The 23,097-nt window shown below is 38.6% G+C and overlaps 1 protein-coding gene across 1 annotated transcript; it reads left to right on the top strand.

Moving 5' to 3' along the window:
• The first annotated feature begins 1,774 nt into the window (after positions 1 to 1,774).
• On the top strand, positions 1,775 to 7,638 carry LOC140739602 (trypsin inhibitor ClTI-1-like). Its single transcript, XM_073068008.1, has 4 exons — positions 1,775 to 1,871; positions 5,527 to 5,567; positions 5,661 to 5,770; positions 7,509 to 7,638. Exons 1-4 carry the CDS (start codon positions 1,817 to 1,819, stop codon positions 7,552 to 7,554), a joined length of 252 nt encoding a protein of 83 aa, XP_072924109.1. The 5' UTR covers positions 1,775 to 1,816; the 3' UTR covers positions 7,555 to 7,638.
• Positions 7,639 to 23,097: the final 15,459 nt, after the last annotated feature.

The raw sequence follows: 23,097 nt of genomic DNA, 5'->3' as shown, positions 1-23,097 counted from the left end.
CTGGTGTGGGAATTGCAAGGCATTTGACCACATCCCTACAAAGTTTGAGTGAATCGCTGGGTTCTCTCTTCTACACATCAGAGATATTTATCAGGTGCACTGTGTGTGCAGGGCCTTAGCATCGCCAGTAATCCCTGCCATCCATCCAACTACTGTATCTCTGATCCCCTGCAATCAGGCAGGAGGTATCGCAGCATTAAGACAAGAACTGTTAGGATGAAAAAAATCTTCTTCCCCCCAGGCCGTAGGGCTACTTAACTCCCTGTCACCACCCTGAACTCGTCACATATGAAATGCCAACTGCGTTATACCGTTTACTTGTTAACTTCTGTCGTAAGTGCAGCTTATTATTTGTTAGCTTATTCGTGGTAGTATTACTTTATATGTTGAATGCGTGAGTTATATGTACTGTCTGGTTCACCTTGGTCAGGAGGAATGTTGTTTCATCTGACAGTTTTAAAAGAGAAAATACTGAACTTGAACTTAAACATGAACTTGATCTCCAAGCAGCTGTAGAACATTCTCAAGGGGAGGGTGAAGCTACCAAATGTTGAAGGACACTTTGGCATTAACAATGTAGGGAGAGAAGCAGCTGAGGCCCTGCAGAGTGAATATAAGCAGTTCACAGAGGATCCTCAAGGGCTGTAGTCTCCAGATTACTCCCTATGCCACTTGCCAGCGAGGGAGGGATTAGAAGTTTAGGGCCTGAAGTTTGGGACATGTCCAATACAGTGTGTGAAAGTTCCAGTATTTACTTTACATTTAGAATACTGGAGTTATATTTTGGGTGAAATGGAAAAGATTCTGAAGATGGAGCTTGAACTGGACCCAATGTCTTTTCTCTTTGGCTTACTCAGCAGTCGTGTTATTAATACACATCAGAAAAAACTTTTTAACATCCTGACTTTTTGTGCGAGGAAGAACATTTTACCTTGTTGGATATCTGATGTCCAAATCATTGACTAATATTGTACATATTAAGGCCATAGCACTGATCTATGCTGTGCCTCATGAGTCATCAGTTGCCAGATAGCAAAAGAGCAACTTATTCCTGCCTGTCAACCAACTGCTGATCCACATGGAATTATTACAGCCAATCCCATATTGCTCTAATTTTGTCATTACCTTCTTATGTGGGAACTTACTAAAGACAAACAAGACACAGCATAGCACAGCAGCTCGGCACAATAAATAAATAAATATGATTTTGTGAATGACATGCACTTACGTAAATGCATAAAACAACATTTGAAGCTAAATATATATGATTATATGATATATATGTACAATGTCTGAAATACATCTTATGGAAATGTTTGATGATGAACTTCAATAAAAAAATAAATTACAAACAAAAAACAATTTTTTTAAAATATAGTGATGAATAATATTTGCTTAATCAAATACAATATTGATATTTTAAACTACTATTAAATATTAAAGGGATGAACAAATGGTCATATGTTGCTTAAGTGAATAACTAATGACATTGTAAATCTTCATCCTGCATTTTTGTTAGTTCTAACATAAACCAACACTTAGTAAAACATTCCTGATAAATTGAGGTAGATTATGAAAAACTTATTCAATACCTGCCAATTAAACAAATTTAGTTAAAGTTTAACAAGTTGAAAATAAAACTGAAAATGATTTGCAATATCTGGAAACAAGGTTATAGCTAATGCAGGTGCACATAATGTAATGGATTATCTTTTGATATGTACCTCGTGATGTCACAAACATGGTAACTAGGGTCATGCAAAGATATAAATACTGCTGATAACAAGTGGCTTGAAGCAAAGCAAGAGACTTCAAAATGAAGAAAACAAAATATTTTCTCATTGCAACCCTTGTGATTTTCACTTTTGCTGGTGAGTACAATGTTCTCAGTCATTAGAAATTGGTGTATTTCACCACAATATTCAAAATGATTGATAAGTTTTTAAAAGCCATTGTTTTATAACGTGCGACTACCAGTTTCCAATTTCAGTAACGTATTTCTTTGACGTTATTAATATCTGCATATGGAATAAAACTAACTAACATTTCTAATTAACTTGCAAAGCCAGCCCAATTGATTTAAAATAGATATATATATATATAGCTCCTAAATCCATCCCTCTGCAAGAATTACTGACAAAGTAAATTTCTCAGATTACCTCGTTAAGTTCTGAACTCTGAACAGTTCTGAACATTTCTGAATTCAGTTCACTGGGAGTCACTTCATACACAGTACAGGGTCACGGAATGGATTTATTGAAAAAAAAGAGAAATCTGCTTGTTTAAATATTTCATTCAGACCTTCAATTATTGTCTTTTAATTTGCATTACATATTTACAGTGATTCTGTAGAGAAGCCTATAAGAGGAGAGACTGTACTTGATCTCGTATTGGGAAATGAACCTGGTCAGGTGTCAGATCTCTCAGTGGAAGAGCATTTTGGAGATAGTGATAATAATTCTATCTCCTTTACAATAGCATTGGAGAGAGATAGGAACAGACAAGATCGAAAACCATTTAATTAGAGTAAGGGGAATTATGAGGACATCAGGTGGGAAATTGGAAGCTTGAATTGGGAACAGATGTTCTCAGGGAAAAGTACGGAACAAATGTGACAAATGTTCAGGGGATATTTGTGTGGATTTCTGCAGAGGTACATTCCAATAAGACAGGCAACTTATGGTAGGGTACAGGAACCGTGGTATACAAAGGCTGTAAGAAATCTAGTCAAGAAGAAAAAAGCTTACAAAAGGTTCAGAGAGCTAGGTTATGTTAGAGATCTAGAAGATTATAAGGCTAACAGGAAAAAGCTTAAAAAGGAAATTAGGAGAGCCAGAAGGGGCCATGAGAAGGCCTTGGCGAGCAGGATTAAGGAAAACACCAAGATATTCTACAAATATGTGAAGAGCAAGATGATAAGATCACAAGATCAGAAGACAAAGGTGCAGAAGTAGGCCATTCGGCCCATTGAGACTGCTCCGCCGCTCCACCATGAGCTAAACTATTCTCCCATTTCGTTCCAATTTCCGGCTTTTTCCCCTTATCCCTTGATACCCTGACTAATTAGATACCTATCAATCTCCTCCTTAAACACCCTCAATGATTGGGCCTCCACAGCTGTATGTGGCAACGAATTCCATAAATCCACAAACCTCTGGCTAAAAGAAATTCTTCTCATCTCTGTTTTAAATGGGTACCCGCTAATTCTAAGACTGTGTCCTCTTGTCCTGGACTCACCCACCAAAGGAAACAGCCTTTCCAAATCTGCTCTGTCCAACCCTTTCAATATTCGAAATGTTTCTGTGAGATCCCTTCTCATTCTTCTATACTCTAATGAATACAATCCAAGAGCCGACAAATGCTCCTCATATGTTAGTCTCTGCATTCCAGGAATCATCCTAGTGAATCTTCTCTGAACTCTCTCCAACATCAGTACATCCTTTCTAAGATAGGGGGCCCAAAACTGCACACAGTATTCCAAATGGGGAAAACAAGACATGAAAGAATAGGACCAATTAAGTGTGACAGTGGGAAAGTGTGAATGGAACCAAAGGAAATAGCAGGGGTACTTAATGAATACTTTCCTTCAGTATTCATTATGGAAAAGGATCTTGGTGATTGTAGCGATGACTTGCAGTGGTCTGAAAAGCTTGAGCATGTAGATATTATGAAAGAGGATGTGCTGGAGTTTTTGGAAAACATCGTTGGATAAGTCACCAGATCTGGATGAGATATACCCCAGGCTACTGTGGGAAGCAAGGGAGGAGATTGCTGAGCCTCTGGTGATGATCTTTGAATCATCAATGGGGATAGGAGAGGTTCCAGAGGATTAGACGGTTGCGGATGTTGCTCCTTTATTCAAGAAAGGGAGTAGAGATAGCCCAGGAAATTATAGACCAGTGAGTCTTATTTCAGTGGTTGTAAAGTTGATGGAGAAGATCCTGAGAGGCTGCATTTATGAACATTTGGAGAGGTATAATATGATTATGAATGGTCAGCATGCCTTTGTCAAGGGCAGGTCGTGCCTTACGAGCCTGATTGAATTTTTTGAGGATTTGACAAAACACATTGATGAAGGAAGAGCAATAGATGTAGTGTATATGGATTTCAGCAAGGCATTTGATACGCTACCCCATGCCAGGTTTATTGAGAAAGTAAGGAGGCATGGGATCCAAGGGGACATTGCTTTGTGGATCCAGAACTGGCTCACAGAAGGCAAAGAGTGGTTGTAGATGGGTCATCTTCTACATGGAGGTCGGTGACCAGTGAGGTGCCTCAGGGATCTGCCCTGGGACCCTTACTCTTTGTCATTTTTATAAATGACCTGGATGAGGAAGTGGAGGGATGGGTTAGTAAGTTTGCTGATGACACAAAGTTTGGGGGTGTTGTGGATAGTGTGGAGCCCTGTCAGAGGTTACAGCGGGACATTGATAGGATGCAAAACTGGGCTGAGAAGTGGCAGATGGAGTTCAGCCCAGATAAGTGTGAAGTGGTTCATTTTCTTAGGTTAAATATGATGGAAGAATATAGTATTAATGGTAAGACTCTTGGCAGTGTGGAGGATCAGAGGGATCTTGGAGTCCGAGTCCATAGGACATTCAAAGCATCTGGGCAGGTTGACTCTGTGGTTAAGAAGGCATACGGTGTATCGGCCTTCATTAATCGTGGATTTGAATTTTGGACCCAAGAGGTAATGATGCAGCTACATAAGACCCTCTGTATGCCAGATGCCACTTGTAGTACTGTGCTCAGTTCTGGTCGCCTCACTACAGGAAGGATAAGGAAGCCATAGAAAGGGTGCAGAGGAGACTTACAAGGATGTTGCCTGGTTTGGGGAGCATTCCTTTTGAAAACAGTTTGAGTGAACTCGGCCTTTTCTCCTTGGAGTGACGGAGGATGAGAGGTGACCTGATAGAAGTGTATAATATGATGAGAGGCATTGATTGTGTGGATAGTCAGAGGTTTTTCCCAGGGCTGAAATGGTTGCCACAAGAGGACACAGGTTTAAAGTGCTGGGTGTAGGTACAGAGGAGATGTCAGGGGTAAGTTTTTTACGCAGAGTGTGGTGAGTACGTGGAATGGGCTGCTGGCAATGGTGGTGGAGGCGGATACAATGGGGTCTTTTAAGAGACTCCTGGATAGGTACATGGAACTTAGTAAAATAGAGGGCTATGGGTAAACCAAGTAATTTCTAAGGCAGAGATAAGCTCGGCACAACTTTGTATGCCGAAAGGCCTGTATTGTGCTGTAGGTTTTCTATGTTTCTATGTTTCTTTGTTGAATTAACTTATGTGGTGACTCAAGATGATGGTTACAAAAGAAATGTTTCTAAATTAACAAACATACTTATTTGGATATTATTTTTGATAAATCTTTCATCTTATATTTTGAAAGACCATTTTCACTTTCCAGCATGTTTTAATGCATTATATTGAGTTATTGCCTTGCATTAATTGCACATAATGATGTAGACTGCAAAATCAATTTATTTAATCCATCAGTTACAATAAAATTACTGTATTTCAGGTATGTCCGTATGTAGTCAGACTATTGAAGAAACGGAACAAGTAAGATCATCTGATTTGCCATATGATAGTTAAAAGGATTTTCCCAGAATTTGTTTCCTATTATTGAGACGTGACATTTTTAATTCTTTACAGCCGGCCTGTGATAATTACAATTTGCCAGCATGTCCAAGGAATTATGCTCCAGTCTGTGGCACAGATGGTAATACCTACCCAAATGAGTGTCTGCTGTGCTTTCAGATGAAGTGAGTAAATTCATTCTTTCTTTTGGATGAGGTAGATGAGTAGTAAAGATCGATCACCTGAATCTATTGCACAGTCTGTTTGCAAAAAATAATGGTGGGATCTCTTATAATAACACAAGATATAAATCTGTTACAAACAATACTTTGTCAAATGTAGGCATACTATAAATCAAACATAAATTTTTTTTATAACTCTCAGTAAGTTAGGAACAAAATTACTGAATTTTCTACCAGTAAACTGTTTTCATATTGGAAGTACTACCAATAAAACAAATCCAATTTTAAGATTTATATATCATAAAGGAATAAAATTGGCAGAATGTATCTGAAAAACTCTTAGAAATGGTGAATATAATTTCCAATCATGTTAACGGTTTAGAATATTATAAAGCCGAGTTACAGTGGCTCAGAATTCTTTTCAGACCTACTGACCTTTTAGAAAACTTGCTGAAGTTTAGAATTGTCTTGATATTTTTTGTCTGCCAAAAATTTAGTCTGATATTACCTGACAACAACGTAAAATCTAGACCATCCTTCTGCCTCCACAGATGCTGCCTGACTCACTGAGTTCCTCCAGCAGATTTTTTTGCACTGGTCTGCACTCACTTAGAACAGATTTTTACCTGAGGCTCAGTGAAGCGGATGGTCTTTTGGTTGTAAGTGGCACCATGGGGAGATGTCCCACCCATAGAAATGATCTGAAAGTTACTAAACCATGCTCCCTGCCTCAACCAACTGTCAAAAATATTTATGAAATACTTACAAACATTTAAAAGCTATTAAACTGTTGTTTTAATTATTACAGTAAGAAGGTATTTTAAAATGCTAGGAGAGTCTTAAAAATCCTTCAATTAATTCAAAAGATGACCAGAAACTTAACTCACAGCTGTTCCTCTGCATTTGAATTAACGAAGGTGAAGGAGCACCAGGGTTCAGTGGGTAGATTCTGCAGTACAACTGCTGGGGAACTGGAGGAAGTTGGAGCCGTTCTGTGGAACACCTCCAGTACCAAAGTACACTTTAGCAGCTGCAGTGAGCTCCTTTAAGGCATCCAGGACTTCTGTGACTGCACACATTTCTAAATATTCTGAGTTCTTCATTGGTTACTGAGGAAAATGCCAGCAGTGTCCCATTGCTCAGAAAAAAACAGGGTATGAATACTTGAGACTGAGCCGTTCGGGTTGTTGACAAGAAGTATAATATGGAATATGTAACTGAGGCACACAAATGGATATTGGTTACAGATCTGCTATGCTCTACTAGAATAATAATGCCACTTTGTAATTTGTATTCTGAAAGTACACAGAAACATAGTTATAACACTGAATTGCTAGTAGGTCAGAGAGAACACATCACCATTACTTCTATGGGAATACCCAGAAAACAAAAATGCATTTGCTATTACATGTCAATCCACAATAATATGTATCTGGCCACTATGGATCTGAAAATGTAGAGTACAATTAAGATCAGTTAATTTATCACAGTCCAAGGAATATTAACAATTAAATTCTGAATTAATTATGGTGCTTCAGAATTAGTGGGTGGAGAAAAACAGATGAATTTAAACATTCCAAGTATTTGATAGTGAATGAAAACTTTATGATTTCCTTATTTGTGTGAATATATCAACATGTTTCAGATGTTCTTGTTGAAGTTCTGCCAGATTCAATTTATACCAAGTTTATCTAATTCAATAATCACTAGCTCACAATCAATATTCTTTATTCTTCTTCAGGCAACGACAGACCAACATTCGTATAAGTAGACGAGGAGATTGCTGATTTACATATTTCAACACCAGAAGGAAAAGTGCATTTTTGCAAATGCAATGACAAACTTGTTCATAAAATCAACAGCATAATTAATTACCATGTCTTGATTTTATTTCCGCTCACTTGAAAACCACTATAATAATCTGGATAGTTTAAATTTGTTTAAAATTGATCTTTTTACATAAAAAGCAATGCCATTGATTCCATTGTGGGGTTAGGTTCATTAATTCAGAATCAGAATCAGGTTTATTATCACCAGCATGTGACATGAAATTTTTTAACTTAGCAGCAGTAGTTCAATGCAATATAATCTAGCAGAAACAGTAACAAATATTGTACAGTAATAATAAATAAACTAAAACATAATAATAAATAAACAAGTAAATTACACATATTGAATAGATTATTAAAAAAGAGCAAAAACTGAAATACTGTTTATTAAAAAAGTGAGGTCGTGTCCAAAGCTTCAAAGTCCATTCAGGAATCGGATGACAGAGAGGAAGAATCTGTTCCTGAATCACTGAGTGTGTGCCTTCAGGCTTCTGTACCTCCTACCTGATGGTAACAGTGAGAAAAGGGCATGCCCTGGGTGCTGGAGGTCCTTCATGAAGGACACTGCCTTTCTCAGATACCGCTTCCTAAAGATGTCCTGGGTACTTTGTAGGCTAGTGGCCAAGATGCAGCTGACTAGTTTTACAAGCTTCTGCAGCTTCTTTCCATCCTGCGCAGTAGCCTTCCATACCAGACAGTGATGCAGCCTGTCAGAATGCTTTCCACGGTACAACTATAGAAGTTTTTGAGTTTATTTGTTCACATGCCAAATCGCTTCAAACTCCTAATAAAGTATAACCGCTGTCTTGCCCTCTTTATGACTACATCAATGTGTTGGGACCAGGTTAGATCCTCAGAGATCTTGACACCCAGGAACTTGAAACTGCCCACTCTCTCCACTTCTGATCCCTCTATGAGGATTGCTATGTATTCATTCGTCTTCCCCTTCCTGAAGTCCACAATCAGCTCTTTTGTCTTACTGATGTTGAGTGCCAGGTTGTTGCTGCAGCACCATTTCACTAGTTGGCATATCTCACTCCTGTCCAATACATTTCTTTTCATAAGCATAGTTTTGAAGATAGGTATTCCATTTTGGATGATGGGGGATTGCGTGGTGGTATATAATGTCAGGTGTGGTGATTTGATGACAATCCACTAACGAGCAAGTTAGTCTTTCTAATCTAAAAACAAATTCCTTGACGGAACACACACAAGATGCTGGTGGAACGTAGCAGGCCAAGCAGCATCTTAAGAAGAAGTACAGTCGACGATTCAGTCCGAGACCCTTCGTCAGTGCTAACTGCAAGAAAAGATAGTAAGAGATTTGAAAGTGCGAGGGGGAGGGGGAAATCCAAAATGATAGGAGAAGACAGGAGGGGGAGGGATAAAGTTAAGAGCTGGAAAGTGATTGGCAAAAGGGATACACAGCTGGTGAAGGGAAAAGATCATGGGACGGGAGGCCTAGGAAGAAAGAAAAGGGGAGTGGAGCACCAGGGGGAGATGGAGAGCAGGCAAGGAGTGATTGTGCGAGGGGCAGAGAGAGAGAGAGAGAGAGAGGAAAGGGAAGGAATAATAAATAAATAAGGGATGGGGTAAGAAGAGGAGGAGGGGCATTAATGGAAGTTAGAGAAATCAATGTTCATGCCATCAGGTCGGAGGCTACCCAGACAGAATATCAGGTGTTGTTCCTCCAAACTGAGTGTGGCTTCATCTTGACGGTAGAGGAGGCTATGGATGGACATATCAGAATGGGAATGGGACGTGGAATTAAAATGTGTGGCCACTGGGAGATCCTGCTTTCTCTGGCGGACAGAGCGTAGGTGTTCAGTGAAATGGTCTCCCAGTCTGCATTGGGTCTCACCAATATATAGAAGGCTGCACTGGGAGCACCGGATGCAGTATGGCACACCAGCCGACTCACAGTTAAAGAGTCGCCTCACCTGGAAGGACTGTCTGGGGCCCTGAATGGTGGTGAGGGAGGAAGTGTAAGGGCAGGTGTAGAACTTGTTCTGCTTACAAGGATAAGTGCCAGGAGGGAGATCGGTGGGAAGGGATGGGGGGGGGGGGGAACGAATGGACAAGGGAGTCGCATAGGGAGTGATCCCTGCAGAAAGCAGAAAGAGGAGAGGAGGGAAAGATGTGCTTGGTAGTGGGATCCTGCTGGAGGTGGCAGAAATTACGGAAAGTTATATGTTGGACCTGGAGGCTGGTGGGGTGGTGGTGGTAGGTGAGGACAAGGGGAACCCTATCCCAAGTGGGGTGGCGGGAGGATGGGGTTAGGCACATGTGCGTGAAATGGGAGAGATATGTTTGAGAGCAGAGTTGATGGTGGAGGAAGCGAAGCACATTTTTTTAAAAAAAGGAAGACATCTCCTTTGTCCTGGAATGAAAAGCCTCATCCTGAGAGCAGATGCAGCGGAGACAGAGAAATTGCGAGAAGGGGATGGCAATTTGCAAGAGACAGGATGGGAAGAGGAATAGTCCAGGTAGCTGTAAGAGTCTGTAGGCTTATTGTAGATATCAGTAGATAAGCCATCTCCAGAGATGGTGACAGAAAGATCAAGAAAGGGGAGGAAGGTGTCGAAAAGGGACCAGGTAGATTTGAGGGCAGGGTGAAAGTCGGAGGCAAAGTTAATGAAGTCAATGAGCTCAGTATGCATGCAGGAGGCAGCGTCAATGAGACGTCGATGTAGCAAAGGAAAAATGGGGGACGGATAGCTTGAAGCAGTTTAGAAGTGAATATAAACAATGTACATAGAGCATAGAACACAGTACAGCACAAAAGCATGCCCTAGTCAGGTCTCCAACAAATCTCCGCTGCTCTAATGTCTTCTCACATCATATGCCTGCTGGGCAACATCCTGTAAACCTCTTCTACACACTTTCAAAGCCTCCACATCACTCTTATAATGGGGCAACCAGAATTAAAGGTAATACTCTGCTTAGCTACAGTTTTACAAAACTGCAGCGTAATTCGCTGGCACTTCAACTCAGTGCCTCAACTAATAAAGGCAAATAGGTCAAAGGCCTTCATTACTACCCTATCAAACTGTGCATCTGGTATGCAGTGGATAGCTTAATGGTTTACAGTGCCAGTGATCAGGAGATTGGGGTTCAATTCCCACTGCTGTCTGTAAAGCGTTTGCATGTTCTCCCCATTATTGCGTGGGGTTCCCCCAGAAGCTCTGATTTCCTCCCACATTCCAAATACACACACAACTTAGTGCTAGCAAGTTGTGGGCATGCTAGGTTGCCACAGGTTGAACGGGAAAACTTATGGGTTGTCCCCAGCACATCTCTACAAATGATCCATTTCTCTGAAGGTATATTTCTATATACATTTGACTAATAAAGGTAATTATTGTTAATCTTTAATCTTCATCACTTTCAGGGAGCTAGTGACTTGAACCTCGAGACCCTTCTGTTCAGTACAAAGTCCGGTGTCCTTGGTGACTGAAGCTGTGGGGAATATGAACAGCTGCTGCCCCTGTCTGACTGCATCACGTGGCTGGAGCTGGAGCTGGATTCACTCAGAAGCATCGGTGATGTTGAGACTTTCAGAAACCACAGCTTTGGTGAGGTAGTCATTCCAAAAATTTCGGCAGCAAGTTGGCAGGTAACCACCAAGAAAGGTAGAGGGTGTAGGCGAGGGTATGTAAGGTTCTCCTGTGGCAATTCCCCTCAGTAACAAGTATATTGTTTTTGATCTTGTGAGGTTATGTGGGGAGCAGGTGGGGAAGCATGGCTTTTCAGGGAAGAGCAGCACTTGCATTCAGGTCTGTGGCACAGTGGATGGCACATAATACACAGCCGGGAGTCAAGGAGAGAGTGTGATTGGAGACTTGAATAGTTAGGGGCCAGATGGGAGTTTTTGTGCCTATGATCAAAACAATACGATGGTATGCTACTTCCTGGGTGCCAGGGTAATGGATATCTAAATTTTTACAGCAGCACCATTGAGAGTGTCCTGGCCAGCTGCATCACCATCTGGTGTGGGAATTGCAAGGCATTTGACCACATCCCTACAAAGTTTGAGAGAGTCGCTGGGTTCTCTCTTCTACACATCAGAGATTTTTATCAGGTGCACTGTGTGTGCAGGGCCTTAGCATCGCCAGCATGCCACTTGCCAGCGAGGGAGGGATTAGAAGTTTAGGGCCTGAAGTTTGGGACATGTCCAATACAGTGTGTGAAAGTTCCAGTATTTACTTTACATTTAGAATACTGGAGTTATATTTTGGGTGAAATGGAAAAGATTCTGAAGATGGAACTTGAACTGGACACAGTGTCTTTTCTCTTAGGCCTACCCAGCAGTCGTGTTATTAATGCACATCAGAAAAAACTTTTTAACATCCTGACTTTTTGTGCGAGGAAGAACATTTTACCTTGTTGGATATCCGATGTCCAAATCATTGATTAAGATTGTACATATTAAGGCCATAGCACTGATCTATGCTGTGCCTCATGAGTCATCAGTTGCCAGATAGCAAAAGAGCAACTTATTCCTGCCTGTCAACCAACTGCTGATCCACATGGAATTATTACAACCAATCCCATATTGCTCTAATTTTGTCATTTCTCATGTGGGAACTTATTAAAGACAAACAAGACGTAGCATAGCAAGACAGCTCGGCACAGTAAATAAATATTGATCTTGTGAATGACATGCACTTAAGTAAATACATAAAGCAACATTTGAAGTTAAATTTAAATATAGTGATGAATAACATTTGCTTAATCAAATACAATATTGATATTTTAAACTACTATTAAATATCAAAGGGATGAACAAATGGTATATGTTGCTTAAGTGAATAACTAATGACATTGTAAATCTTTGTTAAGCATTTTTGTTAGTTCTAACATAAACTAACACTTAGTAAAACATTCCTGGTAAACTGAGGTAGATGAGAAAAAACTTATTTAATAACTGCCAGTTAAACAAATTTAGTTAAAGTTTAACAAGTTGAAAATAAAACTTTTAAAGTGATTTGCAACATCCGGAAACAAGGATATAGCTAATGCAGGTGCACATAATAGATTATCTTTTGATATCTCAAACATGGTAACTAGGGTCATGCAAAGATATAAATACTGCTGATAACAAGTGGCTTGAAGCAAAGCAAGAGACTTCAAAATGAAGAAAACAAAATATTTTCTCATTGCAACCCTTGTGATTTTCACTTTTGCTGGTGAGTACAATGTTCTCAATCATTAGAAAATAGTGTATTTCACCACAATATTCAAAATGATTGATAAGTTTTTAAAAGCTATTGTTTTATAATGTGCGACTACAAGTTTCCAATTTCAGTAACATATTACTTTGACATTAATAATATCCTCATATATGTGCTTATGGAATAAAAGTCAAATAACATTTCTAATTAACTTGCATAGCCAGCCCAATTGATTGAAAATAGATATATACATATATATATATAGCTCCTAAATCCATCCCTCTGCAAGGATTGATTTATAGTGAATTACTGACAAAGTAAATTTCTCAGATTACCTCATTAGGTTCTGAACTCTGAACAGTTCTGCACATTTCTGAATTCAGTTCACTGGGAGTTACTTTATACACAGTACAGGGTCAGGGTATGGATTTATTGGAAAAAAAGAGATCTCTACTTGTTTAAGTATTTTATACAGACCTTCAATTATTGTCTTTTAATTTGCATTACATATTTACAGTGATTCTGTAGAGAAGCCTACAAGAAGAGAGACTGTACTTGATTTCGTATTGGGAAATGAACCTGGTCAGGTGTCAGATCTCTCAGTGGAAGAGCATTTTGGAGATAGTGATAATAATTCTATCTCCTTTGCAATATCATTGGAGAGAGATAGGAACAGAAAAGTTAGAAAGCATTTAATTGTAGTAAGGGGAAATATGACACTATCAGGCAGGAAATTGGAAGCGTAAATTGCAAACAGATGTTCTCAGGGAAAAGTACAGAAGAAATTGGAAAAATGTTCAGGGGATATTTGTGTGGAATTCTGCAAAGGTACGTTCCAATGAGACAGGGAAGTTAAGGAAGGGTACAGGAACCGTGGTGTACAAAGGCTGTAATAAATCTAGATAAGAAGAAAAGAAAAGCTTACAAAAGTTTCAGAGAGTTAGGTAATGTTAGAGATCTTGAAGATTATAATGCCAACAGGAAGGAGCTTAAAAAGGAAATTAGGAGAGCCAGAAGGGGCCATGAGAAGTCCTTGGCAGGCAGGATTAAGGAAAATCCCAAGGCATTTTAGAAGTATATGAAAAGCAAGAGGATAAGATGTGAAAGAATAGGACCTATCAAGTGTGACGGTGGGGAAGTGCATGGAACAGGAGGAAATAGCAGAGGTACTTAATGAATACTTTCCTTCAGTATTCACTATGGAAAAGGATCTTGGTGATTGTAGTGATGACATTCAGCAGACTAAAAAGCTTGAGCATGTAGATATTATGAAAGAGAATGTGCTGGGGTTTTTGGAAAGCATCAAGTTGGATTAGTCAACGGGACTGGACGGGATGTACACCAGTCTACTGTAGGAGCCTTCGGCGATGATCTTTGAATCATCAATGGGGATGGGAGAGGTTCCGGAGGATTGGAGGTTTGCAGATGTTGTTCCTTTATTCTAGAAAGGGAGTAGAGACGGCCCAGGAAATCATAGACCAGTGAGTGTTACTTCAGTGGTTGGTAAGTTGATGGAGAAGATTCTGAGAGGCAGGATTTATGAACATTGGGAGAGGTAATAATATGATTATGAATGGGTTGTCAAGGGCAGGTCATGCCTTACGAGCCTGATGGAATTTTTTGAGGATGTGACAAAACACATTGATTAAAGAAGAGCAGTAGATGTAGTGTATATGGATTTCAGCAAGGCATTTGATAAGGTACCCCATGCAAGGCTTATTGAGAAAGTAGGGTGGCATGGGATTCAAGGGGATATTGCTTTGTGGATCCAGAACTGGTTTGCCCACAGAAGGCAAAGAGTGGTTGTAGACAGGTCATATTCTGCATGGAGGTAGGTGACCAGTGGTGTTCCTCTGGGATCTATTCTGGTTCTTTACTCTTTGTGATGTTTATATATGACCTGGATGAGGAAGTGGAGAGTGGATTAGTAAATTTGCTGATGACACAAAGGTTGGGGGTGTTGTGGATAGTGTGGAGGGCTGTCAGATGTTACAGCGGGGCATTGATAGGATGCAAAACTGGGTGAGAAGTATCAGATGGAGTTCAGATAAGTGTGAGGTGGCTCATTTTGGAAGGTCAAATATGATGGCAGAATATAGTATTAATGGTAAGACTTTTGACAGTGTGGAGGATCAGAGGGATCTTGGGGTCCGAGTCCATGGGATGCTCAAAGCAGCTGCGCAGGCTAACTCTGTGGTTAAGAAGGCATATGGTGTATTGGCCTTCATTAATCATGGAATTGAATTTAGGAGCCGAGAGGTAGTGTTGCATTACAAAATTTACAAGGATGTTGCCTGGATTGGGCAGCATGCCTTATGAAAACAGGTTGAGTGTACTCGGCCTTTTCTCCTTGGAGCAATGGAGAATGAGAGGTGAACTGATAGAGGTGCATAAGATGATGAGAGGCATTGATTGTGTGGATAGTCAGAGGCTTTTTCCCAGGGCTGAAATGGTTGCCACAAGAGGACACATATTTAATGTGCTGGGTAGTAGGTACAGAGGAGATGTCAGGGGTAAGTTTCTTACGCAGAGAGTGGTGAGTGTGTGGAATGGGCTGCCAGCAACAGTGGTGGAGGCGGATACGATAGAGTCTTTTAAGAGACTTTTAGATAGGTACATGGAACTTAGAAAAATAGAGGGCTATGGGTAAGCCTAGTAATTTCTAAGGTAGAGGACATGTTCGGCACAACTTTGTGGGCTGACGGGTCTGTATTATGCTGTAGGTTTTCTATGTTTCTCTGTTTCTATGTTGAATTAACTTAAGTGGTGACTCAAGATGATGGTTACAAAAGAAATGTTTCTAAATTAACAAACATACTTATTTGGATATTATTTTTGATAAATCTTTCATCTTATATTTCAAAAGACCACTTTCACTTTCCAGCATGTTTTAATGCATTATATTGAGTTATTGCCTTGCATTACATTGCACATAATGATGTAGACTGCAAAATCAATTTAGTTAATCCATCAGTTACAATAAAGTTACTGATTTCAGGTATGTCCGTACGTAGTCAGACTATTGAAGAAACGGAACAAGTAAGATGATCTGATTTGCCATATGATAGTTGAAAGGATTTTCCCAGAATTTGTTTCCTATTATTGAGATGTGACATTTTTAATTCTCTACAGCCGGCCTGTGATAATTACAATTTGCCAGCATGTCCAAGGAATTTTGCTCCAGTCTGTGGCACAGATGGTAATACCTACCCAAATGAGTGTGAGCTGTGCTTTCAGATCAAGTGAGTAAATTCATTCTTTCTTTTGGATGAGGTAGATGAGTAGTAAAGATCGATCACCTGAAACTATTGCACAGTCTGTTTGCAAAAAATAATGGTGGGATCTCTTATAATAACACAAGATATAAATCTGTTACAAACAATACTTTGTCAAATGTAGGCATACTATAAATCAAACATAAAATTTAAAAAATCTCTCAATCAGTTAGGAACAAAATTACTGAATTTTCTATCAGTAAACTATTTTCATATTGGTAGTACTACCAATAAAACAAATCCAATTTAAAGATTTATATATCATAAAGAATAAGGAATAAAATTGGCAGAATGTATCTGAAAAACTCTGAGAAATGGTGAACGTATTTTCCAACCATGTTAACAGTTTAGAACATTATGAAGCCGAGTTACATTGGCTCAGAATTTTTTTCAGACCTTTTGACCTTTTAGAAAACTTGCCAAAGTTTAGAATTGTCTTGATCTTTTTTCTTTTCAAATCTGTTTATTATTATTATTATTATTATTATTATTATTATTATTATTATTATTATTATTATTATTATTATTACTATTATTCAAAAATAACACAGGTACATTGAAGTAACAGCACTTACAATGCCTCAAAAAAAGAAATTACCTTAAAGATTGAAAATTTATTAATAAAAAAACCCTACAAAGCAAGAGAAGTGAGAAAAAAAAAGAGAAACCCATTGGGGGTATAACCCCGGAGCCATGCATCATACAGAAAGTTTCTAAAAATAAACATCAAACCGCCAACAAGAAAGAAAGATTTTTCAAAAAAAAATTTACACTTAGATTGTGGAGGAAGTCTATCAGTTAACTGAAATGATAATAACGAGCAAATGAGCCCCATCTCTTCTCAAAATCAAATAAAGGTTCAAAGGTTTGACTTCTAATTTTCTCCAAACTGAGACACAGCATCACTTGAGAGAACCATTGTGATAAAGTAGGAGCAGATATATCCTTCCATTTCAACAAAATGGCCCTCCTAGCTATCAATGTAACAAACACGATAACATGTTGTTCAGACACAGAAATACGATGGATATTTTGAGGAATTATTCCAAAAAGCACAGTCAATTTATTAAGTTGTAAGTTGATTCTGAGTGCTTTAGAAATTGTCGAAAAGACTGACTTCCAAAACAGTTTTAATATAGAACATGACCAGAACATATGTGTCAGTGTAGCTATCTCAGTTTTACATCTATCACAATACTTGTCAACATTGGGAAATATTTTAGAAATTCTCTCCTTCGTCAAATGGTAACGATGTACAATTTTAAATTGAATCAGTGAATGACTAGCACAGACCGAAGAAGAGTTAACTAGCTTCAGAATCCGCATCCAATCCTCCCATATAAAAGTCAAATTGCGTTCCTTCTCCTAATCCTGTTTAATCTTAAGTAAAGGACGCTTATCCCATTGTAATAATAAATAATAAATTCTTCCAATAGAACCTTTCACCGAAGGGTTCATATTCATAATAGTATCTAGCAAGTCGGCCTCCAATATATAAGGAAAATTACTTAAATATTTTTGTAAAAAATGTCTAACTTGAAGATATTGTAAAAAATGTGAAGATGAAAGAGAATATTTATCGACTAATTGTTCAAAAGACCTCAGTCTGCCTTCTTTAAATAAGTCCAAAAAAAGACTTAATACCTTTATATTTCCAAAGTAAAAAAATTGGATCACTCCAGGAAGGTTTAAAAAAGTAATTATGATAAATTATACTACAAAGTTTAAATTTTTTAAGATTAAAAAAATTGCAGAACTGGAGCCAAATTTGTAAGGAGTACTTAACCATAGGATATAAATTTAAATTAGCAACTTTAGCTAATTGTATAGGTAGAGCAACTCCTAATAATGAAGTTAAATAAAACTGTTTCATAGCTCTCAGTTCCAGGTCTACCCAGATTGGCCGGTCATTCCTATCACCCCAATATAACCAAAAGGACATATATCGCAAATTAACAGCCCAATAATACATTCTTAGATTAGGCAAAGCGAGACCTCCATCCTTTTTGAAATTTTGTAAATGACATTTACTAATTCTTGTTCTTTTATTATCCCAAATAAAAGATAGAATAATAGAATCAATCCGATCAAAAAACTTCTTAGTCAAAAAAACAATAATATTCTGAAATAAATATAAAAATTTTGGTAAAATCACCATTTTAACTACATGAATACAACCAACAAGTGAAAATGTAAGTGGGATCCATCTACTAAATGAGTACTTCATAGAGTCCACTAAAGGAGGAAAATTGGCTTTATAAAGCTCCTTATATTTTTTAGTAATTATGACACCTAAATAACTAAAAGAATCTGTAACTTTAAAAGGAATATTATCATATATAGAGACAGATTCATTTAAAGGAAGTAATTCACTTTTACCAAAACTTATTTTATATCCTGAAAAATCTCCAAATTTGTCAAATAATTTTAGCAAAGCAGGAATAGATTCTTCAGGCTTAGATACATATACCAATAAATCATCAGTGTAAAGAGAGATCTTGTGCATGGTCTCATTCACAAAAATCCCATGAATATTTTGGACTTCATGAAAAGCAACAGCAAGGGGTTCTAATATTAAATTAAATAACAAAGGACTTAATGGACAACCTTGTCCTGTCTCCTGTGATAGCTGAAAAAAGGAGACCTACATTTATTAGTGACAACAGTAGCAATAGGAGCTTTATATATCATTTTAATCCAATTATTAAAATTAATACCAAAACCAAATTTTTCTAAAACGTTAAATAATTATTTCCATTTGACTTGATCAAATGCTTTTTCAGCATCCAAAGATACAACGCATAATGGAGTTTTAGAAGAGGGTGAATATATAGTGTTGAATAGTCTCAGAAAATTTGAAAAAGAATAATGACCCTTTATAAAGCCTGTTTGATCTTTAAAAATGATTTTACCCAAAAGACTCTCCAACTGATTGGCCATTATCTTTGAGAGAATCTTAGCATCAACATTCAATAATGAAATAAGTCTTTATGAGGCACAATCAGTAGGATCTTTATGCTTTTTAAGAATTAAAGATATAGTAGCCTCATAAAAAGTAAAGGTCTTTACTAGTCCTTTAAAAGTAGAGAGTAGAACTTGCTGAAGTTAAGAATTGTCTTGATATTTTTTTGTCTGCCAAAAATTTAGTCTGATATTACCTGACAACAACCTAAAATCTAGACCATCCTTCTACCTCCACAGATGCTGCCTGACTCACTGAGTTCCTCCAGCAGACTTTTTTTTTACACTGGTCTGCACTCACTTAGAACAGATTTTTACCTGAGGCTCAGTGAAGCAGATGGCGTTTTGGTTGTAAGTGGCACCATGGGGAGATGTCCCACCCACAGAAATGATCTGAAAGTTACTAAACCATGCTCCCTGCCTCAACCAACTGTCAAAAATATTTATGAAATACTTACAAACATTTAAAAGCTATTAAAACTGTTGTTTTAATTATTACAGTAAGAAGGTATTTTAAAATGCTAGGAGAGTCTTAAAAATCCTTCAATTAATTCAAAAGATGACCAGAAACTTAACTCACAGCTGTTCCTCTGCATTTGAATTAACGAAGGTGAAGGAACACCAGGGTTCAGTGGGTAGATTCTGCAGTACAACTGCTGGGGAACTGGAGGAAGTTGGAGCCGTTCTGTGGAACACCTCCAGTACCAAAGTACACTTTAGCAGCTGCAGTGAGCTCCTTTAAGGCATCCAGGACTTCTGTGACTGCACACATTTCTAAATATTCTGAGTTCTTCATTGGTTACTGAGGAAAATGCCAGCAGTGTCCCATTGCTCAGAAAAAAACAGGGTATGAATACTTGAGACTGAGCCGTTCGGGTTGTTGACAAGAAGTATAATATGGAATATGTAACTGAGGCACACAAATGGATATTGGTTACAGATCTGCTATGCTCTACTAGAATAATAATGCCACTTTGTAATTTGTATTCTGAAAGTACACAGAAACATAGTTATAACACTGAATTGCTAGTAGGTCAGAGAGAACACATCACCATTACTTCTATGGGAATACCCAGAAAACAAAAGTGCATTTGCTATTACATGTCAATCCACAATAATATGTATCTGGCCACTATGGATCTGAAAATGTAGAGTACAATTAAGATCAGTTAATTTATCACTGTCCAAGGAATATTAACAATTAAATTCTGAATTAATTATGGTGCTTCAGAATTAGTGGGTGGAGAAAAACAGATGAATTTAAACATTCCAAGTATTTGATAGTGAATGAAAACTTTATGATTTCCTTATTTGTGTGAATATATCAACATGTTTCAGATGTTCTTGTTGAAGTTCTGCCAGATTCAATTTATACCAAGTTTATCTAATTCAATAATCACTAGCTCACAATCAATATTCTTTATTCTTCTTCAGGCAACGACAGACCAACATTCGTATAAGTAGACGAGGAGATTGCTGATTTACATATTTCAACACCAGAAGGAAAAGTGCATTTTTGCAAATGCAATGACAAACTTGTTCATAAAATCAACAGCATAATTAATTACCATGTCTTGATTTTATTTCCGTTCATTTGAAAACCACTATAATAATCTGGATAGTTTAAATTTGTTTAAAATTGATCTTTTTACATAAAAAGCAATGCCATTGATTTCATTGTGGGGTTAGGTTCATTAATTCAGAATCAGAATCAGGTTTATTATCACCAGCATGTGACATGAAATTTTTTAACTTAGCAGCAGTAGTTCAATGCAATATAATCTAGCAGAAACAGTAACAAATATTGTACAGTAATAATAAATAAACTAAAACATAATAATAAATAAACAAGTAAATTACACATATTGAATAGATTATTAAAAAAGAGCAAAAACTGAAATACTGTTTATTAAAAAAGTGAGGTCGTGTCCAAAGCTTCAAAGTCCATTCAGGAATCGGATGACAGAGAGGAAGAATCTGTTCCTGAATCACTGAGTGTGTGCCTTCAGGCTTCTGTACCTCCTACCTGATGGTAACAGTGAGAAAAGGGCATGCCCTGGGTGCTGGAGGTCCTTCATGAAGGACACTGCCTTTCTCAGATACCGCTTCCTAAAGATGTCCTGGGTACTTCGTAGGCTAGTGCCCAAGATGCAGCTGACTAGTTTTACAAGCTTCTGCAGCTTCTTTCCATCCTGCGCAGTAGCCCTTCCATACCAGACAGTGATGCAGCCTGTCAGAATGCTTTCCACGGTACAACTATAGAAGTTTTTGAGTTTATTTGTTGACATGCCAAATCACTTCAAACTCCTAATAAAGTATAACCGCTGTCTTGCCCTCTTTATGACTACATCAATGTGTTGGGACCAGGTTAGATCCTCAGAGATCTTGACACCCAGGAACTTGAAACTGCCCACTCTCTCCACTTCTGATCCCTGAAATTACGGAAAGTTATATGTTGGACCTGGAGGCTGGTGGGGTGGTAGGTGAGGACAAGGGGAACCCTATCCCAAGTGGGGTGGAGGGAGGATGGGGTTAGGCACATGTGCGTGAAATGGGAGAGATATGTTTGAGAGCAGAGTTGATGGTGGAGGAAGCGAAGCACATTTTTTTAAAAAAAGGAAGACATCTCCTTTGTCCTGGAATGAAAAGCCTCATCCTGAGAGCAGATGCAGCGGAGACAGAGAAATTGCGAGAAGGAGATGGCAATTTGCAAGAGACAGGATGGGAAGAGGAATAGTCCAGGTAGCTGTAAGAGTCTGTAGGCTTATTGTAGATATCAGTAGATAAGCCATCTCCAGAGATGGTGACAGAAAGATCAAGAAAGGGGAGGAAGGTGTCAAAAAGGGACCAGGTAGATTTGAGGGCAGGGTGAAAGTCGGAGGCAAAGTTAATGAAGTCAATGAGCTCAGTATGCATGCAGGAGGCAGCGTCAATGAGACGTCGATGTAGCAAAGGAAAAATGGGGGACGGATAGCTTGAAGCAGTTTAGAAGTGAATATAAACAATGTACATAGAGCATAGAACACAGTACAGCACAAAAGCATGCCCTAGTCAGGTCTCCAACAAATCTCCGCTGCTCTAATGTCTTCTCACATCATATGCCCGCTGGGCAACATCCTGTAAACCTCTTCTACACACTTTCAAAGCCTCCACATCACTCTTATAATGGGGCAACCAGAATTAAAGGTAATACTCTGCTTAGCTACAGTTTTACAAAACTGTAGCGTAATTCGCTGGCACTTCAACTCAGTGCCTCAACTAATAAAGGCAAATAGGTCAAAGGCCTTCATTACTACCCTATCAAACTGTGCATCTGGTATGCAGTGGATAGCTTAATGATTTACAGTGCCAGTGATCAGGAGATTGGGGTTCAATTCCCACTGCTGTCTGCAAAGCATTTGCATGTTCTCCCCATTATTGCGTGGGGTTCCCCCAGAAGCTCTGATTTCCTCCCACATTCCAAATACACACTCAACTTAGTGCTAGCAAGTTGTGGGCATGCTAGGTTGCCACAAGTTGAACGGGAAAACTTATGGGTTGTCCCCAGCACACCACTACAAATGATCCATTTCTCTGAAGGTATATTTCTATATACATTTGACTAATAAAGGTAATTATTGTTAATCTTTAATCTTCATCACTTTCAGGGAGCTAGTGACTTGAACCTCGAGACCCTTCTGTTCAGTACAAAGTCCGGTGTCCTTGGTGACTGAAGCTGTGGGGAATATGAACAGCTGCTGCCCCTGTCTGACTGCATCACGTGGCTGGAGCTGGAGCTGGACTCACTCAGAAGCATTGGTGATGTTGAGACTTTCAGAAACCACAGCTTTGGTGAGGTAGTCATTCCAAAAATTTCGGCAGCAAGTTGGCAGGTAACCACCAAGAAAGGTATAGGGTGTAGGCGAGGGTATGTAAGGTTCTCCTGTGGCAATTCCCCTCAGTAACAAGTATATTGTTTTTGATCTTGTGAGGTTATGTGGGGAGCAGGTGGGGAAGCATGGCTTTTCAGAGAAGAGCAGCACTTGCATTCAGGTCTGTGGCACAGTGGATGGCACATAATACACAGCCGGGAGACAAGGAGAGAGTGTGAT

This window comes from Hemitrygon akajei, chromosome 15, assembly GCF_048418815.1.
Source record: "Hemitrygon akajei chromosome 15, sHemAka1.3, whole genome shotgun sequence".
In the NCBI taxonomy this organism is placed as follows: Eukaryota; Metazoa; Chordata; class Chondrichthyes; order Myliobatiformes; family Dasyatidae; genus Hemitrygon; species Hemitrygon akajei.
The sequence above is the reverse complement of the archived record's forward strand: the minus strand, read 5'-3'. Positions and strand labels throughout refer to the sequence as shown.